The sequence below is a fragment of the Glandiceps talaboti genome, chromosome 12 (genome assembly GCF_964340395.1).
Source record: "Glandiceps talaboti chromosome 12, keGlaTala1.1, whole genome shotgun sequence".
Taxonomy (NCBI): Eukaryota; Metazoa; Hemichordata; class Enteropneusta; family Spengelidae; genus Glandiceps; species Glandiceps talaboti.
Window position 1 is genome coordinate 20,274,970 of NC_135560.1, and position 12,996 is coordinate 20,287,965.

Consider the following 12,996-nt stretch of genomic DNA (forward strand, 5'->3'; position numbering starts at 1 on the left):
GAACCAACCCACGAGAACTGATCACCGGCGTACAAGTGACTGTACCTAACAATGCTTGGTACAAAAAATATGGCAAGGAGTTTCTAGTTCTGTCTCTTTTGAGCATGTCTAGGGGATTAATCTCTGACATCGTTGCACTCACAGATTCAGCCATTAGGCAGACAGGCTTAGTGTTGGTTCTCATTAGACCTTGTAAATTTGTTGCATTTACTAGACTGTTGATAATAATGGCATACTTTTCTCTCTAAGTGGACAGCAGAGTTTCACAATGCTTACACAATACATCTGGCTTCTTTGTGCGATATTCTACTAGTTTATATAAATTAGGATCAGAAATGCAGAATATATTCAGAAGTCAACTTCAACGTCCTTGAATGCCATATTTGTGAATTCTCCAGAGCACAACTCCAACAGGTGTCAATTGTCGAGTTGCGGCAATGGTCTGACAGTCATGGAGGCGTTGACATGGCAGTGTGGTACATGGTGTTTGGCATCATCTCGTTGGCGTACATCCAACACCCACTTTACATAGCATACATACCATGTAATGCCCCGGGGTGTAATGTACATTGTATTACGAATTGTCATCTCTGTCTGTCTGTCTGTCTGTCTGTCTGTCTGTCTGTCTGTCTGTCTGTCTGTCTGTCTGTCTGTAAACCCTCACACCCACACGTATATGGCGCATGTATGTATATATATATATATATATATATATATATATATATATATATATATATATATATATATATATATATATATATATACTCAGCATATACAATATGTCTATACTGGAGCAAACAGTGCTCAATACATATGCATGTAGAGCGGCATAACTACTAATAATAGACAATAATCAGACGACGATGATTGCGAAAGCATGAAACACTGTGTAACGGCCCCTGTGTATCTTACTTGAAACTGTACTATTATTAGTAGTTATATACAAATACATCGATGAATCCACAACTACAACTTTGTGTTGCAAAGTGGTATTTCACACCTGGGTCAAACCTAGTAACTTGATACTTGAATGGAATATATAAATCACTTGTCTATACTCAGTAAACATTGTCATTACACTGGAAGGTACGGTTGCTAGAGACCAGTTAACACACGTTGTTACAACTGTAAATCCTGAATATTGTACAGGACTGCACAGTTTGGTATGGCAATATTGATTTATTACTTACATTTACCAAACGTGATGCAGTGACCTGAATGTCGTAGAGATACAAAATCGATAAGTGACAAACTTATCGATCGATCGTCATTACCACAACTCTAAGTCCATGGTGCTAACAACTTGACCAGTAAATCATTGACTTCAACAAATGAGAAAACAACCTAGATCTTAAAATTAGTGGAGCCATGCATCATATAATGGTGGTTAATAAAGAGTTTGTAATTCCGAGTGATACAAACTCACCGGTGCCATATATTTAATAATATTGAAATACCGATTACGCCTATAACAAATTTATAGAAAGAAACAAACGAATATTAAAACGTCGGATCGAATCTTCGAATAGTGTGGCACTTCAGCGGGCTTTTTTCAAGAGGTTGGTTCTATTTCTCCAAACATAATTCCGAACGATTAGGATGTTCCACTGTATAACAATCAACCCCGGGACAATCACCAGAATGGAATTTGTTTTCTTACTTCCTGTGCGCCTTTTCTAGTGTACGCATCTCTAGTACAGTCTCACCTCTCTAGTTGACACCATGGTATTCGTTGTTATGCTCGTTCAAAAACACACCAAAACAAAACAAATGTTTACCAGACAAATACATGTAAACTTTGTGTGTGTAAAACAAGCCAGATGAGTCTGTTTATTTCGAAACTATGCAACATGTATACATTGTACTGTATATATATATAATATAGTAGTATATTTCACTTTGGATGTGGGCATAGTTCAGTTATCCATATTGGACATTGTATCATATAGCTCATGACAGTACATGAAATTCAGTAGCCACTCATGATGCATGTTGGAGTCTAGTTACTAGTAAAAATTTAGATTATAGCCTAAATTTATTCTCGTTTTTTTCAGCCGTGCTGTTCGAAAAGTCTCGTACCTCAAACAACTGAATTTTATTTGTGTAGGTAGTATAGTAATAGCACGGATTGAAGGCTGGTGTTAAATATTGCCCTTGATTGAAAAAAAACGTGTAAAATCTTTGACTCATTCTATTTACAAGAGTTGAATATTAAAGTCTAATACTGATAATAGTAAGCTAAACACGCCTGAATGGTATTTATTAAAACTATACATCCTGGGTGAAAAAAACTACAAAGAGGTTTCGTAGTTTATACAAATGTTTAACAGTCATATGTTGATCTGATATGAATAGAGGTCGATCCTATTCGCTGTTCTGTTTGTAACGGTTGTCATTAACAAACATTTACCGTGACCATGCAGTTATGGTTACCGAATGAGCCCCCTAACTACAAAGTCATCATGGGAAAATGATGCCATAGGCAGGTACGCATGACAGTAAACAATGATATGCTGAGGCATGTTGTTTATCGGTATTTGGTTTCCTTAGCGGCAGGCGTACCTATATAAAGGAGGGACTTATGAATATTTTAGGAGGTTGGGACTTTTCCAAATTTCGGTAAAAAATGCTACTTTTCAACCCCTTCATATATATTCTGCCATTTTGATGAGTCGGTAAATTGATAAGATGTCTTTTGGTTAATATAAGTGCACGCTGAATCGAAAAAAGACCATCATTCAGTGGTCACCACCCGCAATTAAATAGTACGTTCCACTGCTATGACGACAATGGGCTATATAAAGCTAACCGTAACGACAGAAATTCATTCGAATCTCACTAGCGACCCGTTTCAGTCCAACTGTGAGCATTTGTACTCCGTTTTAACCCGATTTTGCAACTTACCCTAGCTTTTGCAACTAAATAACCGAAAATGGTGAGTATATTTTCATTCTGTTTCAAATAACATATATTATACTTATGGACAGAGTGATTCTGCTTTTACATAGTGAATAGAGAATGATCCGTTACAGTTACTTTTTCGTCAGTTTTTACTTCGGATTACAGTTGTATTAATACTATTATGTTACTGAATTCTGTACTTCTTTTCTTTTACAACAGCGTGAATGTATCTCTATCCACGTTGGTCAAGCCGGTGTCCAGATCGGTAATGCCTGTTGGGAGTTGTACTGTCTGGAGCACGGTATCCAGCCTGATGGTCAGATGCCAAGTGACAAGACTATTGGTGGTGGTGACGACTCTTTCAACACCTTCTTCAGTGAGACTGGAGCTGGAAAACACGTCCCCCGTGCCGTCTTCGTCGATTTAGAGCCAACTGTCATCGGTAAGTTTTTATCTCAGTAAATCTTTGACATCCTGTGTCTACTTTGGCAAAGGTACAAAACAACAATACAAAATTGGAACTTGAAGGCCAACTTAACGAAACCTTTATAAGAAAAAAAACCTTCGCAACGGTTTATTCAAATCTTGTAAAATGTGGACACCAACCATTAAATCTCAAATCTTAAGTGGGCAAAATTTATACTCATTGCGAAAAATCATGTCGTTACCTGTTTGAACACGACAAACGAGACATAACGGTTGAGTGGCAACAAGTAATACTTCTGCATACGAAATTAGGTTGTTGTCCGTACAGGTAAATGGCTGAGTAAATAAAACTTTGACTGTTCACAATCAGCAAATGTTTGATCAATTACTGTGTCAATGACGTGTGCACTACGAGGTCACCATGACCACGATCAGCAAATATCGATCTTTGTTCCCCAAGACCACTCAAGGGTACAGCGATTTGTGGCGTGATGAGATGCAATTCAGACGTTGAGTTTTCAAAGATGACTCATGTTGTAAACTTTTCAACGCTCAAAACTAACTGTTGTTTCCCTATCTTTGCTCAATAGATGAAGTCCGTACTGGTACTTACCGCCAACTGTTCCACCCCGAACAGCTCATCACAGGCAAAGAAGATGCCGCCAACAACTACGCTCGTGGTCACTACACTGTCGGTAAAGAACTTATCGACTTGGTGTTGGACAGAATCCGTAAATTGGCTGATCAATGTACTGGTCTCCAAGGTTTCCTTATCTTCCATAGCTTCGGTGGTGGTACTGGTTCTGGTTTCACTTCCCTGTTGATGGAACGTCTGTCTGTCGACTATGGTAAGAAGTCCAAGCTTGAGTTCGCTGTCTACCCAGCTCCTCAGGTCTCCACAGCCGTTGTAGAGCCATACAATTCCATCTTGACCACCCATACCACCCTTGAGCACTCTGATTGTGCTTTCATGGTTGACAACGAAGCCATCTACGATATCTGCCGTCGTAACCTCGACATCGAACGTCCAACCTACACCAACTTGAATCGTCTGATTGGCCAGATTGTCTCCTCCATCACTGCATCCCTTCGTTTCGATGGTGCCCTGAACGTCGACTTGACTGAGTTCCAGACCAACTTGGTGCCCTACCCACGTATTCACTTCCCCTTGGCTACTTATGCTCCAGTCATCTCAGCTGAGAAGGCCTACCATGAGCAGCTCTCCGTTGCTGAAATCACCAATGCCTGCTTCGAGCCAGCCAACCAGATGGTAAAATGCGATCCCCGTCACGGCAAATACATGGCCTGCTGTATGCTGTACCGTGGTGATGTTGTACCAAAAGATGTCAACGCTGCTATTGCCACCATCAAGACCAAACGTACCATCCAGTTCGTCGACTGGTGTCCAACCGGTTTCAAGGTCGGTATCAACTACCAACCACCAACCGTTGTACCAGGTGGTGACTTGGCTAAAGTACAACGTGCTGTCTGCATGTTGAGCAACACCACCGCCATCGCTGAGGCCTGGGCCCGTTTGGATCACAAGTTTGACTTGATGTATGCCAAGCGTGCTTTCGTCCATTGGTACGTCGGTGAGGGTATGGAAGAAGGTGAATTCTCCGAGGCCCGTGAAGATTTGGCAGCTTTGGAGAAGGACTACGAAGAAGTCGGTGTCGACTCCGTCGAGGGTGAAGGCGAAGAAGAAGGCGAAGAATATTAAACGCCAAACAGTAAACAGCAACATACATCTGCGAAAATCCATCTTACTTCGCTATGAACTCACACTCTGACTATATATTGCAATATACAACAAAGCAAATATGTGCTCAATAAACACTACCAAATATAATTATATCTACATTAATGTATATAAATGTTTTATATGAAGATATCAACTGATCTATATGTTGCTTGAAATAAAACCACACTGAATGTGTATAAATGTATATATTTTGTGTTGATGCATTAAATCTATTTGATGAATGATATGTGAATGGTTTGACGTTAGTTAGTGATGAAAGAGTGTTGTCGTGTTGTTCCATACGTCCATCTGATGTTTATCAACGGTTTTAAATCCATTTCGGACATCGTTTCAAAAGAAAATTCGAAAAAAAACCTTTGAAGTGCATCATACCGTAACTTAAGATGGTTTCAGAGTGGGGTTTGATTTTGAGATATAGATTTGTGGGTACAGCTATCGTAATTTCCGAGGGTATATCATAAAGAGGGAAAAGTGATAATACACTTGATGAACATAAGGTCCAAACATCAAATCGTGCTTGATGTGGCCATGGCCATCGCATCGGTGCATTTCACAATTGTGCTGTGGTGATAACAGCGCCACGAACGACCTCATATCTTGTAGTGGAGTGACGTAGTGAGTTTATGCCCACTGTGGTGTAACGTAGGTCCAAATACACCCGCAAATATATCGATCAAAGGGTGAGACGTCCATATATCATCACTTATAACCCCTTCCAACCCCAAGTAGCCACCTCCACCCCAAGAGTAATAAAAAACGCGATGTAAGGGCGCCCTCATCGGGCTTATAGTGTAGTTATTTTGTAATGACATCTAAGATGGATTGAGGCCACTGTGAATTAAATGAATGAATGATCAAAAAAAAATTACAGGTCATCATTCTGTCACTCCAATGAATGTTAACAAATCAAAGTTTTCACATGTTTAATATGATAAATAGCATTGCCCTTACAAACTATGTCGTTATGAAATTACCGCAGTACAAATGTCCAAATAATATTTTGCTTGAAATAGTGACAACTCAACTTGTTTACAACATGATGACTGATAAAAATGTACTTGATACGAACCAGAATAAAAGAGTACATGTTGTACTAATATTTGTTTACACGTTGTAACTTGAAACAAGCTATTAACAAGTAGACATATGGATATTTGAATATTAGTACGGATTTTGACACCACATTTTATTACATGCATAGTAGTCTAGACTCTAACCGTTGGGATTGAACATGGAGATCTATTTCAATACCCTATGAAATCTTCAGATTCAAATTTAACAAATGTAGTCTGTAGACTACATGCATAGACGTTTGCACAGGTGTCAATGGCTTATCCATTTGTAGGCTGCGCCCTCACCGGTTACATGGAAATACGGGGATATCTGCAACTTGACGAGCTCGAGTGCATTAGGGACGAGATCAATATTTCACTGTAGGATAAAAAAAAAACCCAAATAATTTGTTTTACGTAGTTAGGCCTGAGACCCCGACCCTCTCCTAACTTATTTAATTGGCGAAACTTGGATAACTGTTTTCAGACATGAGGATTGCAAATCAGTATATAGTAGTAAGCTTATCAACATGTTGTGAGAAAAATGCTCTTTCATTGACACTTTAATTTATCGAACCGTATTCACCACATCAGATTTTGATCAGGTTGGTCTTTAAATAAGCTTATGATTAATCATCGAATGTATCATCAACTTAAGGTGTGTTGACTCACAAAATAACACTAGATGGATCCGACCGAAAGCATCGGATAAAAGAATTTAATATTTAATTTATCAAATTATTACAATAAAGTCAGTCTGGTAACCATAATCTTTTGATATCCTACAAACCGGAAATAAACCTTAAGAAACTATTAGAATGATTCTTTAAGACTATCCCATCGATCTTTCCGTAATATACTTATAGAGAACGTACGGAAGGTGACATGAATGAATTCGAGCTTTGGGCGCCTATTAGTCGGAAATGAACAAGAAAAGGCCTTCACGTTAGACGAGAACTTGAATGTAACGCCCATTGTTGGGAGATCTAACAATTTGAATACATGCTATACTTACTGTAGGGTATTAATTTCCTTTTTATTCAGAGAGGATAGTGTTGATTCAGATTTACAATCCTGGAATAATAATTTGTTGGCGATTTTTTTTTCACATCTCACCATCTTAATCTCTTGTACGTGGTTGTTTTTTTATTAGTCATTTGATATGTGACCTGGCTTGTTATTTATACCACATTTTAAATAATGAGAACATTTACCATTTTGGTGTATAGATACGACACGGTTTCTTATCATGTAGTCCAGGAGTAAATGCTGTACGCCATGTTGGGTAACTAGGCATTCCGAGTAGTAGTAATGTCAGTATTTGTAGAAAGCCGCTAATGCAAACACTATTACGTGTCCCTATGGTGATGTCAGTGTGTTGTAACATGCATCTTAGCTACTTCATAGTAGGAGCTATACAGTTGTGATAAGTTATAGGGTTTATTGTTTATTCGCTCATTATTCTGACACACTCGAACAACTTACATAGTTCTATAGATGTGACAACCGAACATTATGTGTATGAACTTTTTCAAAGATATCTATATATATGATCGAAAATTGACTACACAATGTTATAAATATTCACCAAAAGCCATAATTCGACCACAGCTACGAATGATACAATTTATCTCGGCGAACACGACGTGGGTAAACCGGGGGGGGGGGGGGGGTAGCCAGCAGCCACAGGGCTCGGGTTAATCCACAGTTGATACGTCGTGTAGTCGAATAAATGCACTATAGATACCGTTTCACGGGATGGGGGTGGGGGTGGGGGTGGGGGTAGGTGGGGGTCATGGGTATATAATGTCGAAATCTACACAAATAAAATCTATTTAGTATTAAGTCCCAATATATACCGTTTCATGGTGGTGGAGTACTTCATGGGTATATAACTTTTAACTTTATAACGTAAAGATGTCATCACAGCAAGCTCTATTTCAAGTGAGGTGACGCGTTATGTGAAAAAACCCACACGATTATATTGTAATTTATTGAACTTCAATTCACAGTTGATTTTTTTCACTAATCCCATTATATCCATGATAAATGTTCTCTATGCACTATGTCCGTTTCTATAATGTCACAATAATTTATTCAGTGTCTAGAAAACGATGTTACCTACTGAAGTTTAATGGTTTGTGCCGTTACTATGACGACACTTGTCAGCTCTGACTATACCAGACAAGTTACAGTAGATCTAGAAATTACAGTCTACCAACAGATTTCTTAACAAATTCCAGTCAAAGATTATGTTGATGTTGTATAATTTAATTTTGATTTGCCTTATCCCGCCATACCAGGAATGACGTCACTGTTACTTACACAATGTTCTACTGAAATACGTGACGATTAATAATGAATTAGTTAATGCTGTAGACAATAGGATATAACTGTTTACAGTTTATATCTATTTGGTTCCCTTGGACGCAGACGAGTTCATTAGCACTGGGGGTTTATTGTGCACATCAATTTTAGTCGGACATACTCCAAGACAAATTGATGGAAAATATTACTTTATTGACGTTATTAATGTTATCAAATGATATAGATTCACGGGGTACACGAACACTTCAAAATAAACCCACTTGTATATCGTTCATCTTAGTAAGATGTATTTTATCTTACCTTAAACACAAAATGGTACATTCCATTTCTATGACAGCACATCTCCCTATAAAGACGGGCCGTAACGGTAGATCTTCATTCCAATCTCACTAAACGACACCGTTAAGTCATATTGTGAGCATTTACTGCCGCTTATTTAATTCCATACCACACTTCTACAAACAAACAATCGAAAATGGTGAGTACATCTCTTATAATGTAATTGTCTGTATATTTATTAATTGTCTGTTCTGAAGTCAGTAGAATGATGACATTTCAAAAGTCATGACTGGTCCCGGTATTATAGAGTCTATCCGTGGCTTTTAGCTATTTTTAGCAACGCCATGGATATAGATTCTAGACTTCGATATTTTTATCTTAATATTCGATAACTAAACTTCTATCTTCTTTTACAACAGCGTGAATGTATCTCTATCCACGTTGGTCAAGCCGGTGTCCAGATCGGTAATGCCTGTTGGGAGTTGTACTGTCTGGAGCACGGTATCCAGCCTGATGGTCAGATGCCAAGTGACAAGACCATTGGTGGTGGTGACGACTCTTTCAACACCTTCTTCAGCGAGACTGGAGCTGGAAAGCACGTCCCTCGTGCTGTCTTCGTCGATTTAGAGCCAACTGTCATCGGTAAGTCGCTTAATCTGAAATCAATTGAGCGTATTTCGGTAAAACTAAAACTACGAAAATGTGAGGGAAATTAAAAAAAGAAGAGAATTAGTCCTTTGAGCGGAGCATTGGAAGTTGGGCATAAGTTATGAACCACCATCGGAATTCGGAAGGACAACGTCCAACATTGGCCTAAACATGTTTATTCTGTTCCTCTAAGAATACAATTGGTTACTGTCCATATTACTGATCATTTTAGGGAAAGATTCGCTGAGGTGAAATATCTTGCAAAGATTGTGAACTTTGTAAGAGCTAAAACTTCAGAAAAATCAATCGTTGATGGAATATATATGTCAGAACATGTACGGAAATGGCCGGGTAGAAACAGTTAAACTTAAAAACAATGTTACGTAATGGGATAGCAACGGTACGATAATACAGGTGATTCAATCTATTGACGGTAGATAAGTAAATGAACTAAATTATTGAAGTGCGTCATACAGAGTACAGGATTATGGTAGACAAGGCGGTCAATATATGGTAACCTATTACGCGAAGTGTACAAAGCCAACGTCTTTGTTTATAAAGTATCATACGATCGAATCGATCAATAACTCAGGACATTATTTTCTAATGTGACTCAGGCCACTGTAGTGACTCAGGCCACTCTTACGTACCTGTAACGACACTGGGACAAAACGCAGCTGACTCGAGTTTCTTAGTCGCTGGCTGATTAATTTATAATCGCGTTAGGAGAGATAAAGCCATACCCATCTTACGTAAATTTCTGAGTATTAAACTCGTTTATCCTGCTTTCTCAACAGATGAAGTCCGTACTGGTACTTACCGCCAACTGTTCCACCCCGAACAGCTCATCACCGGCAAAGAAGATGCCGCCAACAACTACGCTCGTGGTCACTACACTGTCGGCAAAGAACTTATCGACTTGGTGTTGGACAGAGTCCGTAAATTGGCCGATCAATGTACTGGTCTCCAAGGTTTCCTCATCTTCCACAGCTTTGGTGGTGGTACTGGTTCTGGTTTCACTTCCCTGTTGATGGAACGTCTGTCTGTCGACTATGGTAAGAAGTCTAAACTTGAGTTCGCTGTCTACCCAGCTCCTCAGGTCTCCACAGCCGTTGTTGAGCCATATAACTCTATCTTGACCACCCATACCACCCTTGAGCACTCTGATTGTGCTTTCATGGTTGACAACGAAGCTATCTACGATATCTGTCGTCGTAACCTCGACATCGAACGTCCAACCTACACCAACTTGAATCGTCTGATTGGCCAGATCGTCTCCTCCATCACTGCATCCCTTCGTTTCGATGGTGCCCTGAACGTCGACTTGACTGAGTTCCAGACCAACTTGGTACCCTACCCACGTATTCACTTCCCCTTGGCTACTTATGCTCCAGTCATCTCAGCTGAGAAGGCCTACCATGAGCAGCTCTCCGTCGCTGAAATCACCAATGCCTGCTTCGAGCCAGCCAACCAGATGGTAAAATGCGATCCCCGTCACGGCAAATACATGGCCTGCTGTATGCTGTACCGTGGTGATGTTGTACCAAAAGATGTCAACGCTGCTATTGCCACCATCAAGACCAAACGTACCATCCAGTTCGTCGACTGGTGTCCAACCGGTTTCAAGGTCGGTATCAACTACCAACCACCAACCGTTGTACCAGGCGGTGACTTGGCTAAAGTACAACGTGCTGTCTGCATGTTGAGCAACACCACAGCCATCGCTGAGGCCTGGGCCCGTTTGGATCACAAGTTTGACTTGATGTATGCCAAGCGTGCTTTCGTCCATTGGTACGTCGGTGAGGGTATGGAGGAAGGTGAATTCTCCGAGGCCCGTGAAGATTTGGCAGCTTTGGAGAAGGACTACGAAGAAGTCGGTGTCGACTCCGTCGAGGGTGAAGGCGAAGAAGAAGGCGAAGAATATTAAACGCCAAACAGTAAACAGCAACCCACTTTGACACTCGAATTAAAGAATAAACTAAGTGTATCATCATTATGATGATTGGTCAAACCATGGATGTATTAGTATTACTATACATCCATGGTCAAACATACACACAAAACAAACGCACATACCTTCAGTAACATCCATACCAGGGAAATAAGCAATATAAAATAAATGAAGTACTAAAGTTTCACTTTGCAATAAAGTTTAATCTTTGTGTACAATCATAATGCACGTTGTGTGTCGTATTGATTCAATCTGCTGAGTATAGGTGTGGAACGAAGAGGTGAGAACACGTATAGTGAGTGTTAGACTGAATGTGTTGCAGCCTCATAGAGGTGACGTCATAGCATCGATGTACTGATAAAAGACGAAATTCTTCAACTTTTGATTTTGCCCCCTCCTCCTCCTCCATATTAAACTAAACTGGCCAAGAGATAATTTTTCGAACTGTGATTTCATCTACAATATTCAACCTTCAAAGTATGATTCTACTCCCTCTGATGGAAGCCTAAATCAATTATTTATAGGAAAAGCAACTTTTTATTGAATTTGGAAGTGGAAAAAACCCTACTCTCATGGTGATAGATTTGTCCTTTCTCTCTCGATTTTCACACCATTTAAGCCCTTAAATGTAAAATAAACTGACTTTGATAAATCTGACATAGTTTTTATCCGACTAAAATAGAATTGAGTCAAAACCCCTACCCCAAAATAACCAGCGTCTCTCAAATTTGAGTAGCATTTTCCTACCACTAGAGGGCGGGCTCAAACATGGTAAGGCTGAACATGGAAGTAAACTTGATGAAATGATAACTACAATTTGCTGTTACATGTAATATCAGAAGGGGAATCGTGTATTAATAGTTTATTGACAAAGAGCAACAACTATTTATCTAAGTGACCTATTTGTGTCTTGCCATTTCGACAAGGATTGTGTACAGTTAAAGCAACCAAAATGTTTGACATTTATACCGATGAGTGCGGTATTGACATTAAATTTATTATTAGTCTCCATATGTTTCTAACTAAACTATGTTGTGAGTGAAGGTGTAAATCGTAACAATACTGTAAAGGAACTAGACTAGTTCAAGATCTGGTTTCCATTCACATTAAGTGGTGGTGATCTCTTTGGAGTGATTCTTGTTCCTTTCACAAGCAGATCCAGTGTAATTATTCTTTTTATCACATGCTGTTTTCTTTCACATCCAATTCACCTGTCTGATCATACCATATTAACAAGGAATACCAAAACCGACACATAAAGCTCAAACTTGTTTATTAAACATAGCAGTGATCTTAGATATGTTGGTGTTTGTTGTACAAAGTCAGTGGTCAGACCATACATTGCGTGTAACCATTTGGCGTGAGGGGTTGTACACGCCAAGTATTGTGTAATGTTTGAAAAGAAAACTATACCAAACTATGCATTATAGTTACTATATGAATGATAAATGGGTATTTATTTTGGATTTTAATTCATGAAACAACTCTATGGTTTCCTACTTTTTAAAAAACAAATGACTCAAATCCATGTTTGTAACTCAATCAATTATAAAAAGCTACAAAGTGTGTAAAAAGTTATTGTACGTAAAATGACAAACATTTTAAACCTCTAAACTTTTTACAGTTTTTTTCAGTTACAAACAAGGATT

The 12,996-nt window shown here is 39.1% G+C and overlaps 2 protein-coding genes across 2 annotated transcripts; both read left to right on the plus strand.

Moving 5' to 3' along the window:
• The first annotated feature begins 2,827 nt into the window (after positions 1-2,827).
• Positions 2,828-5,273, plus strand: LOC144443282 (tubulin alpha-1A chain). The gene is made up of 3 exons (XM_078132720.1): positions 2,828-2,935; positions 3,121-3,343; positions 3,918-5,273. The coding sequence occupies exons 1-3, from the start codon at positions 2,933-2,935 to the stop codon at positions 5,045-5,047; spliced, it is 1,356 nt and encodes a 451-aa protein (XP_077988846.1). The 5' UTR covers positions 2,828-2,932; the 3' UTR covers positions 5,048-5,273.
• A 3,897-nt stretch (positions 5,274-9,170) lies between these two features.
• On the plus strand, positions 9,171-11,353 carry LOC144443181 (tubulin alpha-1A chain-like). Its single transcript, XM_078132565.1, has 2 exons — positions 9,171-9,390; positions 10,194-11,353. Exons 1-2 carry the CDS (start codon positions 9,270-9,272, stop codon positions 11,321-11,323), a joined length of 1,251 nt encoding a protein of 416 aa, XP_077988691.1. The 5' UTR covers positions 9,171-9,269; the 3' UTR covers positions 11,324-11,353.
• The last annotated feature ends 1,643 nt before the right edge of the window (positions 11,354-12,996 follow it).

What these genes read in the sequence shown, in the direction of transcription:
- LOC144443282 (XM_078132720.1), top strand. An exon ending in TTTAGAGCCAACTGTCATCG is followed by an intron (nt 3,344 to 3,917) that starts GTAAGTTTTTAT and finishes TTTGCTCAATAG; the next exon opens with ATGAAGTCCGTACTGGTACT.
- LOC144443181 (XM_078132565.1), top strand. Translation starts at nt 9,270, where the DNA reads ATGCCAAGTGACAAGACCATTGGTGGTGGTGACGACTCTTTCAACACC. An exon ending in TTTAGAGCCAACTGTCATCG is followed by an intron (nt 9,391 to 10,193) that starts GTAAGTCGCTTA and finishes CTTTCTCAACAG; the next exon opens with ATGAAGTCCGTACTGGTACT.